This window comes from Physeter macrocephalus, chromosome 1 (assembly GCF_002837175.3).
Source record: "Physeter macrocephalus isolate SW-GA chromosome 1, ASM283717v5, whole genome shotgun sequence".
NCBI lineage: Eukaryota > Metazoa > Chordata > Mammalia > Artiodactyla > Physeteridae > Physeter > Physeter macrocephalus.
In genome coordinates, this window is record NC_041214.2 from 73,083,746 (window position 1) to 73,109,174 (window position 25,429).

At 37.1% G+C, this 25,429-nt stretch overlaps 1 protein-coding gene across 6 annotated transcripts in view; it reads right to left on the reverse strand.

Moving 5' to 3' along the window:
• Positions 1-1,158, reverse strand: part of PEX5L (peroxisomal biogenesis factor 5 like) — a 224,636-nt gene extending 223,478 nt beyond the window's left edge. For 3 of the 6 annotated variants that reach the window (XM_024124176.3, XM_024124177.3, XM_024124178.3), the window contains exon 1: positions 1,001-1,108. In XM_024124176.3, coding sequence (XP_023979944.1) covers positions 1,001-1,093 — 93 coding nt within the window. In that variant the 5' untranslated portion in view covers positions 1,094-1,108. Of the gene's footprint in view, positions 1-1,000 lie in introns of all 6 variants that reach the window. The other 3 variants (XM_024124173.3, XM_024124175.3, XM_024124174.1) reach the window with 2 other exon arrangements.
• Positions 1,159-25,429: the final 24,271 nt, after the last annotated feature.

The window sequence follows — 25,429 nt, forward strand, 5'->3', positions numbered from 1 at the left end:
TGCTTATAAATCTGATGAAAACTAACATTGGAAAAACAACTCAGAAATAATTTTAAAAAGATAAGTAAAATAATTTTCAAAATTAGGTAGTTTGAAAAGTTGGTAGGGTACAGACCATTTTAAAAAATGTACTTTATTGGCATTTTCCCCCCATCTATCTTCCCCATAGCAAAAGTTCATAACTTTGTAAGTTAGAAAAGGACATAGATCATGACAACCATTTTACTGTTGTGTTACAGGAGAAAGATAATATGTCTGAGTCTTTTTCTTTCTCCCAGTGCAACGGTTAAAGGAAATACCAGGAATGACAGTTGCTTCTTCATAATTTCAGAAACATAGTACCTTTATAGAGGACCAGTAAGAAAAATAAAATTCACTACATAATTAGCTGTAATCCAAGGTTATTATTTTTTATAAAAGCAATTCTTGCTCTCGGTATTAATTATATCAACTAGAATTAAGGGAATTAAAAATATTTCTTATGTTTGCATCTACTGTGCCATATTAGGATCCCCATCTCATTGGGGGAAGAATTACATCCTTCAGCGAACATTACATAAATCTTCTTTATACTGTGGGAAACGATTCTTGTCTGTTTTTTCTCCTGTAACATTTCAAAAGCAGATTTCCCTATTTCCTCCCCAATAAACATACCTCCTATTTTTGTGGGTTTTTTTTCTGTAATAAAGATATTTTTCTGACTCTTCAAGTATTAGGATGCATAAATAAAATCTGAATTCTCATTCATATATTAATGAGTTTAACCACTTAGAACAGAACAGATGGCCACAGTATTTCTCTCTATTATTATTCTTGTCCTCATTTGAGGTTCCATTTCAGGACTGATGGAAAACAAAAAGAACAAGGTTGGTTTTGATCAAGATGGACTTCCTTCCTACCACTTTGCTTTAGTCCACTGGTTGCCATAAGATATTGTCCAGAGACCCTCTAATGCAAAACATTTAGAAATGCCTTTCTGAATATTGATCTGTATACTTACCAAGTAGCTCATGTGCATGACCCGACTTCTGGACAAAAGGACATTAAGTAGAGATGGAATGTGGGTCTTTCCATCCATTTCACTGTCAGACATCCCAGAATTCTTTGCACCAGTGGCAGTGGCTTCATTGCCAGAACTTGCTGACCAGAGAACCACAGATCTTGCCCAGCAACAGTATTTATAGTGTACCACAATAATCGAAATATCCCCGAATCACTGTCTTGACTTTGTAAACATTGTGAAATTTTGAGTTAGCACAAAAAATTATTGAAACTAAAATTTCTTCTTTTCTAGCTTATATCCAAGTATATGTTCCCTGACTGCTGTTCTAGTTTAATGCTCAAAAAACCCCTCCATCTATTATTAATTATACACATTTTTATATTTCATCTCACGCATCTGGACTACTCAGCTTCTCTGTCATAAAAGCTTTCAGTTCTCCCTTTTCAATGTCCTGCCCCAGACTTTCTTGTGATTAGCAAATCACTGCTAATAGATATAACAATGTCGGCATTCACAGAACGTAATTCAAGATCGCCATTTCTGCCAATACCAGATTCCACTTTTCCAATTTAATCCCAACTCCCTATCTGGTTTATTACTAAATTTTACCAGGAAGAGGCTAGGGAAGATTATATCCCCAACTACTGTAAGTAGAAGTTGGCATTTTCCAAGAGTGGGAGGAGGCATTTAGAGCTCTGGGCTTGCTCTTAAGCCCCTACTTTCCAAACAGCAGACAACTGTACACAGAGTCAGAAGCCTTCCAGTTTTACTCTAGAGTTAAGCAATATTTTCTAGCTCACCCCATAACCCAGGGGGATTAAGCCTTTTCTAAGCCATAATGGTTATTCGCTCACTTACTGCTTATTTCTAGTGCGAGTATAATCCTCTTTCAAGCACTCAGCTTCCCACTTTGACTGCTTAGATCAGCCAGCCCAGGCCGGGGTCTTCAGCTCTCCTCCCTCCTCCCAGCCGGGAATCCCTGTCTTCTATCTCTGCACTTTGTCAAGCACAAAAAGCAACTCCATAGTTTCTGCGTGGTCTTTCACATTAGCCAAAGGACTGAACTAGAAGGAGAAAGAAAGCTAACCTCCCCACTGTCCAAGCGTGAGGAGGCAGGGCTTCTGTGGGAGGAGAAGCCGGAGGGTAATCACTTCCTGTGCTCCGCCCACCTCCCCTGGCAGCCACTGGTGCTGAGGATTTCAACTGAGGCAGTAAGGTTAGGCCCCTGTCCACCTCAGCCTGAGCATGCTGCCTGTTGAGAGCCGATTCTGTGCACTGCTCCCCCATGTGCAGCTGAGGAGGGAGTGTCAGTGCAGTGGAGCTAAAACAGTGCAGCTGAGGGAGAAGTGAGGAAAGGAAGGAAATAGTCATCATTTGCTGAGAATGCCTCCCTCCCTGTGAGAAGCTTTCAGCTCAGGATAAGTGTCCAGTCTCTGAAACTCCAAACACAGTTTCTCCCCTCTCCCTCACACATTATGAACCCTTTCTGAGTAACTGGTAGGAGAACTATCTAGTTATTTTTTAGTACTGCCAAATTTTTTTTAAAACACTGAATCAGAGCTGTTCTTTTCTTAGGAACATCGAGCCTAACTGGTAATCTTTCCTCTCTGTAAATGTTCCACCAGCTCTCCTTGACCCTATCTACCTCCACAAAAGTGAAACAGAAAGCTGGGTTTATTCACTTGAACTAAATAAACCATAAAACTTGGAAACTGTATAGGAAAACCATATATGGCCACAGATATGGAATGTATTATATATAAGGAAATTTTGCAAGTAAGTAACAAAACAATAATAAAATTTGATGGGATAGAGACCTGACAAATGAAGTACCCGATGTTCATTTTAGAATAAGTGTTATGAGTTTATGAAAAAGTAAGAGTTTTAACTGAAAGCTACTAGTTGTATATGGGTTGAATTAAGAGGATTCATCATACTCACTAGGAATGGAATATATAAGGGAAGTTTTTTTTTTTGTCGTATGCGGGCCTCCCTCTGTTGTGGCCTCTCCCGTTGCGGGGCACAGGCTCCGGACTCGCAGGCTCAGCGGCCATGGCTCACGGGCCCAGCCGCTCCGCGGCATGTGGGATCCTCCCGGACCGGGGCGCGAACCCGGTTACCCTGCATCGGCAGGCGGACACGCAACCACTGCGCCACCAGGGAAGCCCCCATAAGGGAAGTTTTGAAAGGGAAAAGGAACACATGATTTAATTAATTGTACAAATTAGCCTCAATGACAATTTTTGCCTAACTATACATGTCAAAATAAATATAAAGGTTTGCATATAAAATTATAAAAATATTATTACTATTATTTATTCAATACTGCAATGTGATAAATAGTAGACCTGAATTTATTTAAGCAAATGTTAATGAAGAATAATAATATACACAAAAGAAGCAAAGACCTTCCTACTCCTTTTGTGGTTGTCAGTATTCAGTTCCTATCTTCTTATTTTTCCTACCTTCAATCCCTTCTTCACAACCACCTTCCTTCCTGCAGCCTGCAAAATTGCTCAGTTTTCCCTGTTCTAAAAGATGACTTCCTCACATCTGCTTTCCCCTAATGACATTCATTTAATCTCTCTTATCTCTTTACCATCAACCTTGAAAGAGTGGTCCGTGCTCACTAGCCATAGTTCCTTCCTTTCTCTTCACTTCTAAACCAATCACAATCAGGTTGCAATTTACTATAGTTGCATTCTTGACGGTCACCAATGGACTCCTAATTATCAAATTCTCTAGCAGCCCTGTTTAGAACTAACTGTATGAATTAGTCCCAAATGCAATTTATGATTGACTATAGATGTCAAAATAAATGCAAATATTACTTCTTTCAGTGGTCAGGTCTGTATCATGTATTTTCAGAAATGTCTTTGTTGTTATTTACACGATTACAGCTGTTACATGGTGTTGCCACCAGGTGAATAGGATATCAGCGAGAGGGGGGAGGACTGGGAAAGGAGATACTGTGCTAAGAAGATACTTGTTGAGTTTGAGGTGTCTGTGGAAAGTTCATCCAAGTGGAAAGATCCAGTTGGCCGCTTGGTTATATGGATCTATATTTTTAGAAGAGAGATAGGGCAAGACATATGGATTGATGGGGATAATTAAAATTGTAGGAGTGGTCGAACTCATTAAGAAAGAAAATGTAGAGTCAGAAGAGAAGAGGACTAAGGCTGGAGTCATGGAGAATCATTACATTTAAAGAATGGGCCAAAGAAAAGAACCCAGTGAAGGAGGCAGAATAGGAGTGGTCATAGGTATAGGAGGAGAACCAGAATGCAGTCCAAGGAAAACAAGTCATAGATGGTGTCAAATGCTGATGAAAGGTTAAATAAGGAGAACTGCACACTTTCACTGTATTTGGCATTTTGGAAGTCATCAAGGATGTTAGGAACAGAAGAATTAGTGAAGGTGGAACCAAGATTAGAGTAAATTAATGAATATATTCATGGTAAGGGTGAGAGAGGACTCTTTTTCCCTTAGAAAACTTGAATAAAAAGGGAAAGAGGGGAAAATTTGTTAAGGTGGTAGATCTCATCTTAAGTGTTCTTAGGCCACAGCTTAAAAAAAAGAGCGAGAGAGAAAGAGGAGGAAGAATGCTAGTGAAAAGACAAAAAACACAGAGTGAGAATACTGGGAAAGTTATAGTTTTCCCCCCTTTCCTTGTGTAAAGGTATTGAGTATGTTCATAGTTCAAGAAGGAGCAGTAATGAAAGTGAAAATGTAGATACCAGAGGGTGAAGGGGAATAATTCATGAAGCAAGAAAGTAAGAACAAAGTGCTTTTGGAGAAAAACTGCATGTTTCTCTTTTAAAGTTTACAATTTTGTGGTATATATTTACATAAGAAAAATCTAGAAGGATATATACCAAATATTAAAAATCCTTTTCTCTGGGTGATGGAATTATGCATGATTTGTGTGTTCTCTTTATACTTGGCAGTTCTTTTTGGAGTCAGAATGTATTTCTTTTATAATAATAAGAAGAAAGAAAACAAAATATGATTGCTGGAGAGATCCATACAATTGCCATAGAAAAGACTCATTTTAAGTCTACTTTGCAGAAAAGCGACTGGGTCAGGGCTTTACCCTTCCTTTAATATGTTTCTGGAGGGATAAATACTAGTTTTTTTTTTTTTTCTTTAAATGTAAGTTTCATGGTACAGTTATTGCTTCTGTCCCTTGTGGCCAGTGTGGTAGGATGGTGAAGTGGATGTTTTGTTTATTGTATTTAATATGTCCCTTTCCTCTTCACTCTCCCTTATAATATTAGTTTTCAGTTTTTGATATCATTTTGGTCCCATGTCCCTTCTTTTTTTAAAAGATCCGCAGTGTCAGCACATCTACCAACACCACTGCTGTGGGAGCCAAAGAAACAATGAAAGGAGAAAACAGAAAACGAGGGAGGAGTTTCTCCCCAAAGACTTGGAATAAAAGCTTGAGAGTTTCTCCATTTAGGACATAAGCCTGGACAGACCTTTTAAATAGAAAGCAATCACCTTACCAATTAAAAGGACAATTTGCAGATCTTTTATTTTTCTTATAGATGGAGGAAATCAACCTTCTGAAGGGGAAATTCATTACAGAGAATTATTTGCAGAGGTGCTTATTACACTTGGCATTTTTCAAGAACTATTTTTTTCTTTTTTAAAGACATTCACAGTGGTGTTCTCCCCCCACCAACTGTGATGTTATGGAAAAACAAAATAGCCACGGGCCAGGCTTGAGCAAATGTAACATATGGTAATCAAACTCTGTCCTAAAGGTATATTGCTGGGTGAAAAAAGAAATGTAAGCACAACAAATATGTTGATGCATATTAAACCATGTTTTAAGTCATATGCATATGACCAGATATTTAGTAATTTTTTGATTTTAAGGCTAAGTGTAATTGGGACAATAGATATTCCAGTTAATTACTAGTTGAACAACAAAATGGCAGTGATGCACATTATAATTTTCACTATAGCCTTGCAGACCCTCCGTAATGCTGCCTTTCCTATCTTTAGAGTGGCTCTTGGTCTATAAGAAAATAACCTGAAGAGTTTTAAAGCTTCTTAGAATATTTTCTATTTTCCAGGTTTTTCAAAAATGAGAATTCTCCGACATAAATATCCATTAAGGTTGCTCAATCTTATGTCATTGTACGATGACATTTTCTCAAGAATACAAGTTCAGTATTAGGTATGCACCTTCTTACATACCTTTTCCAATATTTTATCATAAGAAATCAAACATACAGCAAAGTTAAAAGAATTTTACAGTGAGCATCTGTAAGCTTATTACCTAGATTCTACCACTAACATTTTACTATACTTGCTTTTTGCATATCTGTCCATCTATCTGCTGATTTTAAGGCTAAGTCTAATTGGAAAAGTATAGTACATATAGTATATACTATTTTTAAAGTATAGTACATATAGTACATACTATCACTTTTTTACAGATTCTTTCCTCCAAGGTTTATTTAATTTAATTTAATTTTAAAACTCAAAAAGCAAAACCATTGGTTTAGTAAGCTTCCAAAATGAGAGCACACTAAAAGTTTAGGATTTGTTACCCTACAGCAAATCATTACTTTCATTCGAAAAGCAAATCAGTGAACTGCATTTCTAGTGCTAGTGATAGGTCCTATCACTAAGTTTAGGGAAGAGGATTTCTGATCAAAGCACTTGGATTTTTATAGCTCTCAGTCAAAAGCAAGTGATCAAACAACTCAATTTTCTGAGACGAATACAGGGTGTGATAGGCAGTTCCAGTTGATATTAATCATCATCCTTAATTTCATATTCTTTGATCATCAGTGTTTCCTGCAAATAACTTCACTTTACTCTGGGCTATGCAGTAAGTATTTACCTCTGGTACATCCAACAAAAGTAGCAAGACTCAGGCAGGGCTAAGATGGCTAATGGCTACTCAGAGGGGTTATATATGCTCTAAGGAATAGTACAGTACTTGGGTGGTTTATTGAGATTAAGTAGGCAGAAAACAAAAATTAAACTTGAAATTTCAGTTATGTCAGATTCAGCAATGTTCCACATTACTTTGAGGACAATAAATACACTCTTCTTAACCCTCCCTCACTTCCAAAACCAAACAAAACCACATTCAAAGAAAAAAACAAACAAAAAATGATTTCCTACTTAACAGGAAAATTCTGAGTCCAATTCTTTCATCTGAAAGGTTCTTGTCTCTACAAAAATCATTTTCTCATCTCCTCTAGACTAGGCTCTTGAAGCTGTAAATGCAGTGGTATATCATGTAATGACTGATATATAAAAATTGTTTCCTGCCTGCTGAAGATGATTGAAAAATGATATATATTTCAGTCTACTAGATTTCTTGGCATTATGTGGTATTGGTGCTATTTCCAAGGCAAGGTGAAACTGAAAGCACTCCCATTTGGCAGTTTTACCTGTCATCACTCAAAAAGCAGTGCTGGAGTGCTTGTTGGTGTAAGACAGGTGAGGGGCCTGAGAGAACTGCCATTATTTTGGATCCTCAAATGGTAAATAAATACTACTATCACATAAAAAGTCTCCTTTCCCCAAAAAAATCTAATAAAGAGGCAAACTATGTATTCTATATTTTTTGCAGCTTAAGAAAGATAAGAAATAATCTCTTTAAAACTCAAACTGTTACTTGATGCTCTGCTTCTGATCCTTATTGACATGATTTCTTGTTGTTATATGCATTGGCCCTACCAGATGGGGGCTAGAAGTGTGTTACGCCAAAATCAAAAACAGTGCTTATCACTGACCTCTCCAGTGGCTCCTTTTCCCTCTCAATGGTGCACCTGGTTGGTGCACCTGGCATCGCACACTTGCTAATGACTCCTTTATAACCACTGATCTGGACATGATGATTTCATGTCTTTGTGAGAGAAAACAGCAATCTTTTAACTTTAATAAAAAGGAAAGAAAAAACATGCTTCCTCTATAAGCATTCTGTTTGCCAGGCATATTATGCCTCTACGATGCATAGATGACACTGATGAGAGTGCTTGAGGAAAAATTTGTCTATGAAATTTTGTTTCTGACAAGAGTCAACCCAAAGTTTGTGCTTCAGCCAGAAAATCTATGCAGAAAGTTAAAGTTGTTTACCATTAAGTTACATCTATGTGACTCATTGACTTGTAACCAGCTTTTTAAAAATTATGGCTAAAATAACTTGAGGATTTCTTTTTCATATGGCTCTACACACAGCCACAACAGCTTAGAATATATCTTTCCTCTTCCTGAGAGTGATATTTCCTGGAGGTATAGCCCAATACTCTTACCTCTGGGCTCTCCCCCATGGCCTTGATAACCTCAGGAATCCTAACTCAACACTACAGTTCTCATCATTTCTCCATCAGTCTCCGGATGGCTTCTTTTGTTCATCCCTTTTCTTCAATGGCTTATAAATTCATTGATGACAACATTAGAGATAAGACATGGAAATCCCTAGAAGGTAGGCAGGTCTGGGTTCCCATTCATCTTTGTCATGGATAAAGTCTTCTGGGCAATTACTTGCTCAGGGAGCTCTTCTAAGCCATAGGATGTACAGGCGCAAGAAAGATCTGGGCCATCGACAGCTCATTTACCCACTGGGCATGTGACAATCAGTTAAAAGATTAAAACAGCAGAGTCCAGGGGACATGTAGCCCTTCACACACAACTTTTTGACAAACGTCAACTAACGCCTTGCTTGATATAGAAAGTATTACTGCTAATGAGGGGAAAAATAGAGTGGCATATAATGAAAGGCAAAGTTTAAACAGTTTTATTTATATAAAGTATTGTCACCAACCACCTGAGATCAAGTATCCTCTGAATCCTTGGCTCAAGTAAAAAGGAGTCTGATGGCTAGAAACTGTATATTTGAGTTACGAGGCAATTTTTTTTTTAACTTGGGAAGATGCAAAGTAGAGTGTGTGACAATGTCAGACATTCAAATACTTTATGAGTTTGTTTAGACAAAATCCTATTAATTTAGAATAAGGATTGCTTCATGTTGATGCATGATCAACCTTTTAGCACTAGGCATGCTAGATTCAGTCCATACAGTTATGTGATAGTAATCACAAAAAGAGTAATAGGTAGTGGATCACTCCTGACATTTTCAGAAAATATGACATCCAAAAATAAGCACAAATGCCTACAAATACACATGGCATTTTTTGCACTTTGTTGATTTTTACAGGAAATTCCATATGACTTAATCAGCTGATAAGAAAGAAATGGTTTTCGGGCTTCCCTGGTGGCGCAGTGGTTGAGAGTCCACCTGCCGATGCAGGGGGTGCGGGTTCGTGCCCCGCTCTGGGAAGATCCCACATGCCGCGGAGCGGCTGGGCCCGTGAGCCATGGCCGCTGAGCCTGCGCGTCCGGAGCCTGTGCTCCGCAACGGGAGAGGCCACAACAGTGAGAGGCCCGCGTACAGAAAAAAAAAAAAAAAAGAAAGAAATAGTTTTCAAAAAATAAACAACTATAAAACCTCCCTTATTTGGTGATGAGATAAGGGATAGAGGGAGCTTCTCAAATATGGTAATTTATTTTTCCTTGGCATAAGTATGGAGTATATTCATTTTATTCTCATACTACTTTAAACATTTTATATATATTGTACTTTACAATAAAAGTATATTACTAAAATTTTATTTTTAATACACTCTATAGATTCAAATATCAATTTTTTTTCCATAAAAGAGACTTGGGTGTCATGTCTAAGGTGATAATGGAATAGATTTTGCCATATTTTTGGTCTACTTTACCACTATATTTTGAGCTTCCTGAGGTCAGGGGCTGTGTTATCCACTCATCCTCTAAGTATTTTTGATCATCTACTATGAATGTGCTGAAATCTGGGGCTCTAGAGCCCACAAGGCAGGTGTGGTCCCCTGGTCTCAGAAAGCTCGATGCCTACTGGGGAAAGGAGGTAATTAAGCAAGCAGTTATAAACTGGTGAGGAACCTATGACAGAGGAGTCTGGAGATGTGAAGGAGACCATGGGACTTCACTTTGTGTAAAGATCAGAGAATGCCTGGAAGAGACACTGGGATTTGAATGATGAGGACAAGCCATCCAGGTGGAAGAGAGGGCATACAGAGGGAAGACCAAAGTTAGGAGGTGGCAGGGTCTTCTAACATCAGAAAGGAGGACGGTGTGGCTGAAGCAGAGTTGGGTTTTGGGAGGGTGATCTCAGATGAGGCTGCAGAGGAAGGTGGGGTCTTGAAAATCACATCTTTATGTTAAAGGCAATGTGGAGCCATGCAGGGTTTTAAGCAGGAGAGTGACATTATCAAATCTGTGCTTTAGGAGACCTGCTCTGGCTTAAGTGTGGGAAATGGATTGGAGGAAAGAAGAGTGAAGCAAGGAGAGCAGCTGAGGGGCCACTAAAGTGGTCAGTGTGTGTCAGCCATGGAGCCTTTTACAATTGGTGTGTTGTTAGTTGAGAGCTGACCACACACTAATTCTGACATGCTTAATTCATCACTTTGTGTACCATAAGATTACTTTTTCAATACTGGCAACTATAAGTGATAAAAGTATCTGTATTTTCTGTACTCAGGGATTAAATTAGCAGTGAATGGGCCTACAAACAACACATTCTAGGCACTCACTTATTTTGGTAACATGTAAAATTATTTTAGGAAAAGTACGATGAAACAAAAAAAGTTTTGAGAGATAGAGACAGAGATTGATAGCTAGAGAGAAAGAGACAATATATTTTGACTAATATAGAAAAACATTTTACATTTAATGAAGGATATTTTTGCACTCTGTAAAGTTCTAAAGCAATATCTAAACTTTTCTTGTTGTTTCTTGCTATTTGACAAAAACAAAGGGAGTCTGTTGAAAAAAAATACAATGCAAAATTTTTCAGTACTGCAGAACAACTAAAAGGATTTATTGTGATTTTGGACATCAACAACAGGAATTCTTTATGCAGATCTAAGAAGTGAACTGCCCAGGGAGTATAAAATATTGAAAAGGAATGTATTTACTCATTGCTTCCATTGCATTTCACTTGTTTTTAACTTGTCAGAGGATAAAACTTTATAATGGGCGAAAGCTGGAGTAAGGTGAGGTAGAGTAAGGCAGATTCAATCACAATATTTATCTTCTTCCTCAAAGTTTCTTCGGGGATTCTCGCAACTTAATGAGACACTCCTTTGTTATTTATGTTTAAAAATAATTACGTTACATGCAAACTACTGAAGGATATTCAGCTACATGTAAGCAAACTTCAGAGCTACAGAACAGACTTCTTTCTATAAGACCACAGCATCCCAGTGAATATAGATCTTCTTCCATCAGTTCTAAACTTTGCATTTTTCCTTTTTTTCCTCTTCAGGAATCAAAACCAAATCTTAGATGCTTGTATTATGGAGGCCGTCACAAAATTATAAAGAGACAATGAGAAAGACTCCTTGAACAATACAGAGCAGAGCAATTTTAGTGATAAAGAGCATGAAGCTTATATCAACTTGAGAGCCCTGTAGGGTCTCTTTGAAGACTTTTCTTGCAATCTCTGATTAATACCTGAAGTGAATACTATATTGATAACACAGTACTGAGAGACAGAGGCTGGCTGCAGCTCAATTAATTTAAATACATCTTTGGAAGTAGATGTAGACTTTAATAAAGAGTCTTTTAAAAACTCTGCACTCTTGCAAAATCGTCCTGGGTAGGCGAATGTGAGGGTTTTAGAGATGAAGTGAGGCTCCAGTAAAAGGAACAGCTGAATTGCCATGGATATAGGACTGTGCCCCACATGGACAATGCTTTTTAAGATTATAAAAGCAGAAGCTTCTCCTTATAAGAAACACTAAAAAAAAATTTTTAAGTGCAGAAGTATGCTTATCACATTAAAAAAAAATTTTTAACATTTAATGAAATCCTTTTGCTTTATAGCAAAAAGGAAAAGATTAACAACTCCCATTACTCCTAACCCTATAAGAAACACTAAAAAAAAATTTTTAAGTGCAGAAGTATGCTTATCACATTAATGATGCTCAGTAAACATTTAATGAAATCCTTTTGCTTTATAGCAAAAAGGAAAAGATTAACAACTCCCATTACTCCTAACCCCTCTTATTCTCTCTTGTTGATGTCATCCCCCAATATTTATACACAGACATACATATATATGTGTATAAATATATATGCTCATATATATGTATATATACACAAATGTATTTTTATGACGTAAAAGTGGATGTATTGGGTTGGCCAAAAAGTGCCTTCGGTGTTTAAGTAAAAATAAAAGACACATTTTTCATTTTCACCAAGAACTTTATTGAACAATGTATTCACCATTTTGTTCCACTACATTCTACCATTTTTCAGGCAACTTCATAATTCCATCTTTCCAAAACTTTTTATCTTTTTGAGCAAAGGACTGTTCCAGGTGCTTTTTACAGTCTTCCAGGGAATTGAAATTTTTTCCATTAAGAGAATTTTGTAAAGACTGAAATAAATGGAAATCTGAAGGTTCAGTGTCTGGTGAATACTGTAGATGAATCAGAACTTCCCAGCCAAGCTGTAACAGTTTTTGCCTGGTCATCAAAAAACATGTAGTCTTGCATTATCCTGATGGACGATTATGTGTTTTCTGTTGACAAATTCAGTACGCTTTTCGCCAAGTGCTGCTTTCAGTTGGTCTAATTGGGAGCAGTACTTGTTGGAATTAATTGTTTCGTTTTCCGGAAGGAACTCATAATAGAGGACTCCCTTCCAATCCCACCATATACACAATATCACCTTCTTTGGTTGAAGACCGGCCTTTGGTGTGGTTGGTGGTGGTTCATTTCACTTGCCCCACGATCTCTTCTGTTCCACATTATTGTACAGTATCCTCTTTTCATCGCCCGTCACAATTTGTTTTAAAAATGGACCGTTTTCTTTACGTTTAAGTAGAGAATCGCATGTGGAAATATGGTCAAGAAGGTTTTTTTCGCTTACATTAAGTGGAACCCAAACATCAAAGCGATGAACAGAACCAAGCTGCTGCAAATGATTTTCAAAGCTTGATTTGGATATTTTGAGCATGTCGCTTATCTCCCACATGGTATAACATTTCCCAATATTTTAATTATGATTGCTATCAACTTCAACTGGTCTACCCAACTGTGCAGCATCGTCTAGCAAGAAATCTCCAGCACGAAACTTCGCAAACCACGTTTGACACGTTTGATCAGTCACACCACCTTCTTCATATACTGCACAAATCTTTTTTTGTTTCAGTTGTGTTTTTACCTTTCTTGAAATAATAAAGCATAATATGCCAAAAATGTTGGGTTTTTTCTTCCATCTTCAATATTAAAATGGCTACACAAAAATTCACCAATTTTGAGAAGTCTTTTTTTAAATGCACGCTGATATGACAGCTGTCACATACAATCTAACAAAATTGTTTCTAATGAAGTTAAAGACAACTAAGTGCTACTAGAGCCATCTTATGGAGAAAACTGAATGAACATTTTAGCTAGCCCAATAGTATAAATACTAAACTATGCTTTTTACTCAACAATATATTGTGAATATCTTCATGTTAACACACATTTATATCTATCTTACACATCCAAATCCACCTTACATTAAGAGTTTTTGTTAAGAAAGTTTAAGAAATCCAGAAAATCATCAGAATGAAGCATGCCTTTAACACTTAAGAAGCAATGCTAGTTCATGAGTGTTGTCCACAGAACCCTGGTGGTTTCTGAGATTCTTTCAGGTGATCTGTGAAGTTAAAACTATTTTTCATAATAGTACTAAAATGTTATTTACCTTTTTTATTTCTGTGCTGACATTTGCATTAATGGTGCAAAGGCAACAGTGGGTAAAACTGTTAGCACCTTAGTAAGAATCAAGGTGGTGGCACCAAACTACTTGTTGGGAACTGAACTGGCCACTTTAAAATAAATGAAATAGCATTTTTACTTGAAAAAAATGACTGACTGACAAACTATGGTTACTTAGGTTTGGAAATCTTACATTTTTTCCCCCCAAATAAATGAAAAGAGTCTTGCAAGGAGAACAACTAATTTTTGTTGCCAAAATTCATGCTTTCGATGAAAGTTAGAATTTTGGAAACTTGTATCTGCCACTGTGAGCTTGATAGCTTCCAGACAGTTAAAGATGTTCCTGATGAGCTCAGTGATATTAATGAAGTATTTTTGATATTATATAATGAAGTATGGCAACATTTGGAAGATATGAATAACTGAACTAACATTTTCCAAGTGACAGATACATGGCATTATCAAAACTGTGCATGAATTAAAGATCCATTCAAAGTGTAAGGAAAAACAATAGATTTTAATATAAAAAGTACACAAAGTTTATTGATATAACTGAAAATGCCACACTGCTACTAAACTTTAAAAAATAACATGTCAAGTTTTGATGTAGCATCAAAGACTTCATAATTATTTGAAATGGCTATTAAAATACTCCTTCCTTTCCCAACTGTATAGTTAGTTGCATGAGGACAAATTTTTCTTTTTATATTTCAACCCCCCAAATTGCAACAGATTAATTGCAGAAGCAGATAGGAGAATTCAGTTTTCCTCTATTAAGCCCTTATATTAATGAAATTTGCAAAAATGTAAAACAATGCCATGTCTCTCACCAAAATTTCTATTTTTTTATTTTTTTTGTGGTATGCGGGCCTCCCTCTGTTGTGGCCTCTCCCGTTGCGGAGCACAGGCTCCGGACGCGCAGGCCCAGCGGCCATGGCTCACGGGCCCAGCCGCTCCGCGGCATGTGGGATCCTCCCAGCCCGGGGCGCGAACCCTGCATCGGCAGGCGGACGCACAACCACTGCGCCACCAGGGAAGCCCCCAAAATTTCTATTTTTTAAAAATAGAGTTAAAAAAATGTTATGGGTGTTAGCAGTGAGTGTTTTATTGCTATTTTTCAATGAATTTAATAAGTATATAGTTAAAATTTTTCATAGTCTTCTTTTTTAATACAGTAAATGCCAATAGATATAATCCATATAAACAAAAGGTCTTTGGGGTCTTTAATATTTTGTAAGAGTACAGAGGGGGCATTGAGACAAAAGTTTGAAAACCACTGATATAATAGAAAGAATGTAAACTTGTTCTGAGGTGGTGGAACAATTGCCCTTGGAAAATTAGTTTTTATTTTCCTTCTCTTTAATAATGATAAACAAAGTCAATTTATCCCTTTTAGAATTTGGTGAAAAATTCCATAATAGACCATGTCAAAAATTAAATTAGTCTTACGATAAATTGCATTGTGTGTTACTTAGTATATATCTGAATTATATTTAATGATTATAGCTTTAGAGTTTAAAAATACTTATTACACAGGTTATATCCTTTACTTTTTCTAGGCAATTCCACGGAGGTAGGTATTATATTCCTTATTTATATTAATAGATGAGGAAATAGATTCTAAGAAGAAAAAGTGCTTTGTCCATCTGGAAAGTGCTAGAACAGAATCAAATTTAGGTCTGCTAACCTTATGTTCTGTGCTCTTTTTTCATCTTTGGATGGGAAAAAGTCTTTTTGGTTATCATCAGCATAGGCTATGCACTTCAGCTCTTGTACAGGAGAAACAAGGGCTGGGTATGGCCATACCTTTTGGATTTGAGCAACGATCCTGACTTCTCCCAGCCCATTTCCACTGCCTATATATAAGGATTGTAGGAAATAATATATGCCGAGTTATGTGGAATAGTGCTTAGTATACATTAGGTCCTGTTATTATTATTTTTCCTACCTAGCATAACAGTGTAACCCTACACAAGGCCAGAGTAGCTTGGTTTTCACCCATATCTTAGGTCAAATATGAAAGGGCTCAGTCAATAAGACAGAAATAGATGAACAACATATAAAAAAGCTTCAGAACAATTGTAGGCCTGAACAGCAAAAACAGAAATGCAGTCTTTTCCAGGCTGGAAGCCAGAGGTCATTCTATATATGCTGTTGACCTACACCTCAACTCTGCATTCAAATTTAGAGGTGACCAGATAGGTCAATACATGTACAAGCTGTATGGCTTTGAGCAAGTTACTTAACTCCTCTATGCCTAAGTTTTCTCATCTGAGAATAATAACAGAAGCTATCTCCTTGAGTTGCTGTGGGAAAAAATTTAACTAATACATGTAAAGTGCTTAGAACAGTGCTTGACACATATAATACTCAAATAAATAAAAGCTATTATTAGCTGATGTATTTTCTTCCTTCCGTCTCGTCCTTCCTTCTTCCCTCTCTTCCTTTTCCTCCTCTCTCCCACCTCATCTTTTCCCTCCCTCCTTCCCTCCCTCCCTCCCTTCTTTCCTTCCTTCCTGGTTAACAGTGTGTAGCCATTAAGCAGTCTTTCTAGCAAGATGGTTAAGACTCACCAAAGGTGGTTCAGAACCTCAGTCTCGAAGTTAAATTTTTTTGGACTGGGATTTAAAAATAGAACCTGGCGAGAAGCAATTCTTGCTGTGTCAACTTTTAGAAGGCTGTGCTGAGAAAATCCAGCAGAGCTTTATTTTAAGAAGACCCTGAATGACTTAGCTGCAGTTCATGGATACATCAGAACATCCTCTTGACGGTTCGCTTTCCTGTGAACCTAAAACAAAACAACAGGAAGAGTTCTGGCCAGACAAAACCTCTCCCTTGCAAAAAGCCAACTAAACCGAACTCAGATGCTGCTGTCAAGTAAGTGGAGCAGAACCCCAGCAGTGAGCCTTCGCTGCTGACCCTTTTGAAGTTCACCTCTTTGTTAAATCTACTTTTAACACAAACTGGGTTTTTTACAGTGTGTTTCAGGGATGATGCAAAATATTAAGGATACAGGAAAAAAAAAATGACTACAGATGGTGGATTTGGAAAGTAGGTAGAGAAGGACTTTGGTTTGTGTTAACATCTGGGTCCTAGCCTTGTTTTTATCCCTTTTTTTAGTGGGCTGGTTATCTCAACTCTTTTGAGCTCAGCTTTTCCACTTTCAGAGTAAGGGTTTATACTAGATGATCTTTAATATTGTTGATTCTATGATTTCTTTTGAAACTACTGGGAAGCCAGTTAATTAGTAATTTTATAGTGATTAAGAAGAGGACCATTGTTAATTAAAGAAAGAAGCTAAGCCTAATAAAATATTGATATAACATTAATTCAAATACTGAGGAGGATTTAGGGTCTTCCACAAGCTGCTATGTATACTTCCTTCATATCTGTCAAACCCAGTATTTCTTAATATAAGAAAAGACCGCACGCAACAAACTTAAGTCTCCATTCTGATGCAACAAATAGAAGTAGTTGAAATTGGATGTGAAAATATGTTTCTCAAGAAAGGATATGTCAGTGCTTATCAACTTTAAGTGTATGTGTAAATACCTGTTCAGGAAAACTAGTCAGGCAACAAGGTATAGAATTCACTGAAGGGAGTGAAAAGTGGAGACACAAAAGTAGTTAGAGCCTAATCACAAGTAATGAACTTGAAAGAAGATATCAGCAAAAGGAATGGAATTGCCAGGGTTTGGCAAGTTGGTGTTTATATAGAAATAAACTTAGATGTACATTCTTTGTGCTACTTTGGAAGATTCGTTACTGAAAAATCAGTAAAATGCCATTTCAAGATAAAACTTTAAGAGACAACTTTACATATTATGTTCCAAAGAATAGAGGATGGACTTGGAGTGGTTTTTCTAGCACTGATCTTGGAATTGACTGAATTCACTGGCATTTTTTGCACAGGCCTCCAAGGAAACCAGTGGTAGGGATAAGTCTGAGGCCACGGAACAGAACTAAGTTGCCTGGCTCTATCCACTATAGGCAGCCAGGGACCACGGCCTGCACTTGCCTTGTTTGTCCAACCAGCACCAACTGCAGCTTCTGATACCAAGCAAGCACTCAGTAAATATTAAAAGTTAATTGATTGATAAGGATCAGCATCCCCCATCCCGTCTTAAATGACCGTTGTACCCATGAAACCAACTGAATTAATCCAAACCAACCCACCCTTCCAGTTCTCTGTTATCATTTCCACAACTTTACTGAGTAATTTAAAATTGTAAAAAAGCATTCAAATTTGTTACATCAAGTAGAACAGTTGTAGTAATTCATATGTTAATATTAAAGATGAAATAATTGAATCACACAGAAAGGTTAAGTTACTTTATCAAATTCAAAATGAATAAAAAGTAGATAATGTTTGTCCTTAAGAACATAACCCATAACATTTTCCTTTGGGTTCCTAAATTTGACTAAGAGATGCACACCCCTTCCTACCTTCACCTTCCAATTCTTTCCTACTATTTATCGGGTTCCTAATATGCCCCAGTCACTGCACAACACTCAGGAGACACAGAAATGAATTAGGCCAGTACCTTGTCTTCCAGAATCTCATTAGATAAAATGATTTCCCAAAATTTCCCACTCCATTTTATTGTCACGAGATTTTCTATAGTCATTACAGAATTGTTTCTGGTGGTAAAGATCTTTGAAACTGCAGCCAAATCAGTTTAAAAACTATAATTAAGCATACATGTTGTGCTTGGCATTATAGCAATGTAAAATTTAAATAAACTTAAATTTCTGTAATATTCAGACCTGTATACTACATGCAACATAAAATATTGCAAACATTTTACATTTGAATAGCACATTAGTGTTTACAAACTTCTTTCATTCATCTGTTTAATACTTATTGAACACATAGTTATTTTGTTCTCATGATAACCCTATGAGGTAATGATAACCCTATGAGGTAATGATAACACCTACTGAGTATTTATGATGGGCCAGGCATATTCTAAGCATTTTACATGTATTTATTCACCTAGTTCTCACTATAACTGTATGAGAACTTTACACTTTCATATACAGGTGAGGAAACTGAGGAAAAGAGAGGTTAAGTATTGACAGCTTTCCCAAGGAAGAGCCAGGGTTTGTTCTATACAAATGTCTAGGTTCCACTCTTAGAGATTTTGATACAATTGGTCTGGGGTGGGCTTGGGCATCAGCATTATTTTTAAAAAGTAATTACTTAAAAACACCCCTCAGGTGATTCCAATGTGCAGCTAAAGGCTGAAAATGACATGAATGAAGTCAGTGTTCCCATGTAAGCAGTGGTTCACAATCAGAACAATTGTATTTCTGACTAATGTTAGAAATGATTAAATTCAGGGCAATCTATATCAGTCTAGAGACCCCATGAAATCCAACAGTCTATTCTAAATATTAGGGAATTGGCTGAATTACAGAAGGCAGATTTATTTATTTATTTTATTAAAAAAATTATTTATGTTTATTTTTTGGCTGTATTGGGTCTTCGTTGCTGTGCCCGTACTTTCTCTAGTTGGGGCGAGTGGGGGCTACTCTTCGTTGTGGTGCGTGGGCTTCACGGGCTTCTCACTGCGGTGGCTTCTCCTGTTGCAGAGCACAGGTTCTAGGCGTGTGGGTTTCAGTAGTTGTGGCACGCGGGTTCAGCAGTTGTGGCTCGTGGGCTCTAGAGCGCAGCCTCAGTAGTTGTGGCGCATGGGCTTAGTTGCTTTGTGGCATGTGGGATCTTCCCTGCCTAGGGCTCGAACCTGCGTCCCCTGCATTGGTAGGCGGATTCTTAACCACTGTGCCACCAGGGAAGACCCTAGAGGGCAGATTTATTAAAGTCTACAGCAGGGAGGTGAAGCACTGGGAAAAAAGAGCATGTGGCTCCTGTTAGCATAAGTCTTTACACTTAGCTGCTCCCTGTATTACAGCTGTCCAATAAAGTACAAACTGATATACTGAAATCCTTTTGACACAAATTTCTAAATCTGGGGCTGAGCAGTTGGAGGGTTCTCCTATGTGTTGCACCATAGGATATGGTCAAGTGTAACCATCATTGCAGGCCTGGGTCGGGTATGTGAGAAGATCAGAATGTTGGAGCAAAGACACAAGGCCAAGGTGACTGTATCCACTACAGACACATGCTATTGTATAATAGCTGGGTCCTCACAGCAGCTGGCAATTTCTTACCAGCATTGCCAACAGAGACTAAGCCCTTTGCCTGGGGCCTAACCAGAGCTGCTTTCTGAGATGTTTAAGACCTCAATATCTTTTCTTTCCATCCGTTCATCTCTGGGTCTTCATCTTGTGGTTCTTCCTTCTTGCCTATTTTTTAGGAGAAAACATTGCCTGACAGGATGAAGCTCTTCACCTCTGGTTCAGATGTCATTTCCCTCACACGGATTTTGCTACTTTGCTTCACCAATTATTCTCTCACCTGCATCTTCCATCTGTCTCTCCCTCATTTCTTTCCATCTGTGTATAAATGGGCACAGCTCTTCTGCTGCCTAAATCATTTCTAAGATCATACTATCCTCCCTCTTTCTCTCTTTCCCTTCTCTCTAAAACACACAGTATTTTTTTTAATTCAAGAAAGTAAATCATACAAAGCATGTAATAAAGTATATTTACTTTAGTCATTTGCTTGATACCAACAAATCAAATCTAGACTATCCTGTTTCCTAGATATTTAATTGCCATTGTGTTTACTTATGAAACTAGTATACTAGATATTTGTTTTTGTTTTTGTTTTTGCGGTACGTGGGCCTCTCACTGTTGTGGCCTCTCACTGTTGTGGCCTCTCACTGTTGTGGACAGGCTCCGGACGCGCAGGCTCAGCGGCCATGGCTCATGGGCCTAGCCGCTCTGCGGCATGTGGGATCTTCCCGGGCCGGGGCACAAACCCATGTCCCCTGCATCGGCAGGCTGACTCCTAACCACTGTGCCACCAGGGAAGCCCTAGATATTTGGTTTTGTTCTTAAAAAATAGAAGGAGATAGATCTTCCCGGGCTGGGGCACAAACCCATGTCCCCTGCATCGGCAGGCTGACTCCTAACCACTGTGCCACCAGGGAAGCCCTAGATATTTGGTTTTGTTCTTAAAAAATAGAAGGAGATATGAATGATGTCACCTCCTGAGCCCTACTTATGTGTGAGAGTTTGTGAGGAACGTGAGTGAATCCCACCCAGATAGTGCCCTCAGAGAGCAAGTAGTCTAGTGATTAAAATGAAGACAGAGTAGACATATACAAAGCAGATATGCTCTGAAGTGATACTTGATATAATCTATTCTGCCCAGCCTCATAGAAGTATCCTGATTATTAGATTGTTAAAGGTTTATTCAAGTCATGTACAAATGCGAAAATGTAGAAGCAAACTTATTTAATTTCCATAGCTGAAAGGAAAATCTAAAGAAAATTTAATTTAACCTCTGTTCCCCCAACATTACAGATGGGAGAAAAAAATGAAGCTAAAGATTTAGTTGAGTGACTAAAAATCAACCACTGTATGTTTATCAAATAATGATTTTATGCCAGAGCTGGAGTAGGTAAACCAGGAGATGCAGTGGAAGTGTAACAAATGGTCATTTTGTCTCCATAGTTTTGCCTTTTCTAGATGTCATATAGTTGGAATCATATAGTATGTAACCTTTTAAGACTGGCTTCTTTCACTTAGTAATATGCATTTAAAGTTCCTCCATGTCTTTTCCTGGGTTGATAGCTCATTTCTTTTTAGCACTGAGTAACATAACACTGTTTGGATGTACCACCGTTTATCCATTCACCTACCGGAGGACATCTTGGTTGCTTCCAGGTTTTAGCAATTATGAAGAAAGCTGCTATAAATATCCATGTGAATGTTTTTGTGTGAATGTAAGTTTGCAAATCCTTTGGGTGAATAATACCAAGGAGTGTGGTTGCAGGATCTTATGGTAAGAGTATGTTTAGTTTGGTAAATCACCAAACTATCTTCCAAGGTGGCTGTATGGTTTTGCCTTCTCAACAGCACTGTATGAGAGCTACCTGTTGTTTCACATCCTCAGCAACATTTGGTGTTATCAGGGTTTCATAGGTGTGTAGTGGTATCTTGTGATTTTATTTGCATTTCCCTGGTGATGTGTGATGTGGAGCATCTTTTCATATGCTTATTTGCCACCTGTGTATCTCTTTGGTGAGATGTCTCTTAAGGTCTTTGGCCCATTTTTTTTTTTTTAATCAAATTGTTTGTTTTCTTATTATTGAGTTTTAAGAGTTCTTTGCATATTTTGGATAATAGTCTTTTATCAGATGTATCTTTTGTAAATATTTTCTCCCAGTCCTGTGGCTTTTTCTAATTCTCTTGACATTGTCTTTTGCAGAGCAGTTTTTGTTTGTTTGTTTGTTTGCGGTACACGGGCCTCTCACCGTTGTGGCCTCTCCTGTTGCAGAGCACAGGCTCTGGATGCGCAGGCCCAGGGGCCATGGCTCACGGGCCTAGCCGTTCCGCGGCATGTGGGATCTTCCCGGACCGGAGCACAAGGCCGTGTCCCTTGCATCGGCAGGCGGACTCTCAACCACTGCGCCACCAGGGAAGCCCCAGTTTTTAATTTTAATGAAATCCAGCTGATCAATAATTTCATATTTTGCTCATTTTTTCCAGAGTTTTTGATAGATACAAAAATGATAAGGGATCAAAAAATATATATATATATAATTTTATACCTTGCTTTCTTGATTTAATATATTATGAGCTTCCTTCCTGTAAACATGTATACTTCTACAGCATCATTTTCAGTGGCTAAGCAATGTTACATAGTTTATCACTAGTGATGGACATTTTAAGTTTTTATTGAATTTTGTTGTCATCGCTTATAAAGTAAGGCTTCAAACCATGTCCTTGTAGCTAAAACTATGTGCACACCCTTTGGAGGGGGCTTGATAAATAATGTTAGCTATATTTATTTTTCATAGTGCTCTCAAGCAATGATCTGTGAATTCGATTTGAAAACATTGTTTTAATCATTTTAATTTAAATATTTTAAACATATGTGGAAGTTGACAAAAACTTTTATGGGATGATATAATATATGTTATTTTTATAGTCTAGTCTTTATTTTGTTTGTTCTTTTTGTTGTTGTTTGTTTTTTGTGTGTTTTTTTGCTTGCGTAATCCTCCTGCCTCCCAATACATTCATATTGCCAAATAGACACTATCCATCTCATTCATAATTAACAATGCAACATGTATTTTCTCTATTTTAGCCACAGTTATAGTCAAATACGCATATTTGTTGTTAAATACATTTAATCATATACACCTATACATTAGCTAAGATTGTCATTGTCTTACATTTTACAAATAATATGATATGACACTTCTCTGTGTCCTGTTTTTTTCTCTCACAATTATGCCTCATAAACAATCACCTAAATTAACCTTCATAGCTCCAGTTCGTTATTTTTAATGCTTGCATGCTATTCTAGGTATGGATGTACCATGACTTTTCAACCATTTTTTAAAATGGGCATTCACTTGGTTCCCTTTTCCCCCTCAGTTCTGAACAATGTTGCAACTAGCATCTTTGTGCATGTTTTCTTAGGTTCTGGTTGTTTTAGTTCTATGGGATAGATTCCTAGGAGTAGGAATGCAGAATAAAAAAGTATACACAATTTTAATTTTAAAATTGTTTAAAATTTTGCTAGATCATAATTATATGATTATACCTTTCCTCCATCCTTGGCAGCAATAGGTATTAACTGCTTTAAATTTTTTTCTTGGTCTGATGGGTATAAAGTGATGTCTTTCATTTCCCTATAAGTTAATTTGAACATCTTTTCATGTTTGTTGACCATCTGGAGTTTTCCCTCTAGAAAGCCCCCAGTGTATCCTTCCCCCAGTTTTGTGTTGAGTGGCTGGTCAATTTACTGGCAATTTGTGAGAACTTGGCTATTAACCCTTTGTCAGCTGTGTTGCAAGTATTTTTCCAAACCTATATTTTTCTATCAATATAACCCTTTTTGGGTGCATGTTCTTAATTTTTCTATCAAGAAATATATTTACTTCAGTTTCAAGTGCAGCTAGAACATTCAGCTGCCCTAGAATTGTAGAGAGGCCACCTAACACATAGTATTTTACAATAAAGGACTGAGATAATGGCAAACATAATAAAACTTCCTTTCAGAACAATTTGACAAGTATAGTTAATAATCTTGCTAAATCAGGAAACAATTGTAATTGCAATGCAGAATGTCCCATAAAGATCTAAATTATATTATATTTTAATAGCATGTTAAATCTGGAGGGGATATTATCTTTAGACAAATCTTCATTCATTTCACAGGCTAGGAAAGTATGATAGATGAGACCAAACAGTTTCTATTTTCAAACAGAGAAACGCGTGATATAAATCTAATCCATTCTGGGTTATTAGCGGAGATGTAAACTGACACAATTCAGGTGAGTATTTGGAGCCTGGCCTCAAATAGTTATTGAGACTTTTTTTTCTAAATAGAGCCAGAAGTCTTGGCAGCTCTGTAAACAAGTTGATTCAGAAAACTCAGTCTCCAAAGGGAGCTTAGATCAGTCTATTCTATCATGCGAAACACAGAAAACACCTGGGTCTTAATCCTTTATTAGAACAATCTGTATTATGCCCCATGCTTACGTGTTACTGAATGAGGAGTATATTAGGTTTTAAGAAAGACTGTCTAATTTCTGTGGCCTCAGACTGTGCACTAAAAACAAAACAAAAGCAAACAAACAAAAAAACCACCCTAAACTTCCATACACTTTAATACCAAGCTGCAGACAGCCAAAATACTATAATTATTTGATTAAATTTATATTATCGATATTTTAATCTTTCAAATAAAGTGTCCAAACCTATGAAACAAAAAAACCATATATATAGGCCTTCATTATTTTAAAGATTTAATAAAAATAAAAACTTTAATAAAAATAAAACTTTTCATATCTAAAAGCTCCCGAGGCCTCAGATCTTTTATTAAAGTTCAATTATACAGTACAGCTGTTTCTCAATTTGGAAGATAATTTTATACATTTTAAATGAAAATGTCATAAATTTAACCTAAAAATTTTCCAAGAAGGACAAAAGACAAATAAATAATAACTATATCTTACCTAATGCTCCTTAACAGGCTACTTTGGCTCCCTTTGGTTTCTAAAATGATAATATTAAAGAAGTAGTTAAACTTCTTAAAATCTAGTAGAAATCTGTTCTGTAAATAAGTGAAGATGGTTTACACAATAATGATTTGAATTTAAAAATGAGGCATGTGAGGTAATGCTCTAGCAAGTGCTACTGACCACTGCTTTTATCCCAGTCAGTATCTCCCTTGACTATTTATACAGAGAATCTTACATTTTTCTTTTCCACAAGAGATCTGACAATTTCAGTTATAAAGAGAGAGTGCTATTTGGAAATGCCTTTCCAATTTGGAAGTAGTATTATTTGAGTAGTACGAGTTTAGAAAGGTCATCCTGTAAGTTTATTTTTTGCTCTTGAACTGCTTAAAAAACATTGGCTGGAAAATTAAATCCTGAGAACCTTATCAGCGAATTTCTGTGGTCCTTAAACTTACACCATAGAGACCTCTGTTTAGAGACCTCTGTTGCTAGGTGTATAGATGGTCAAATTTAGTAAAAGCATTTCAGATGAT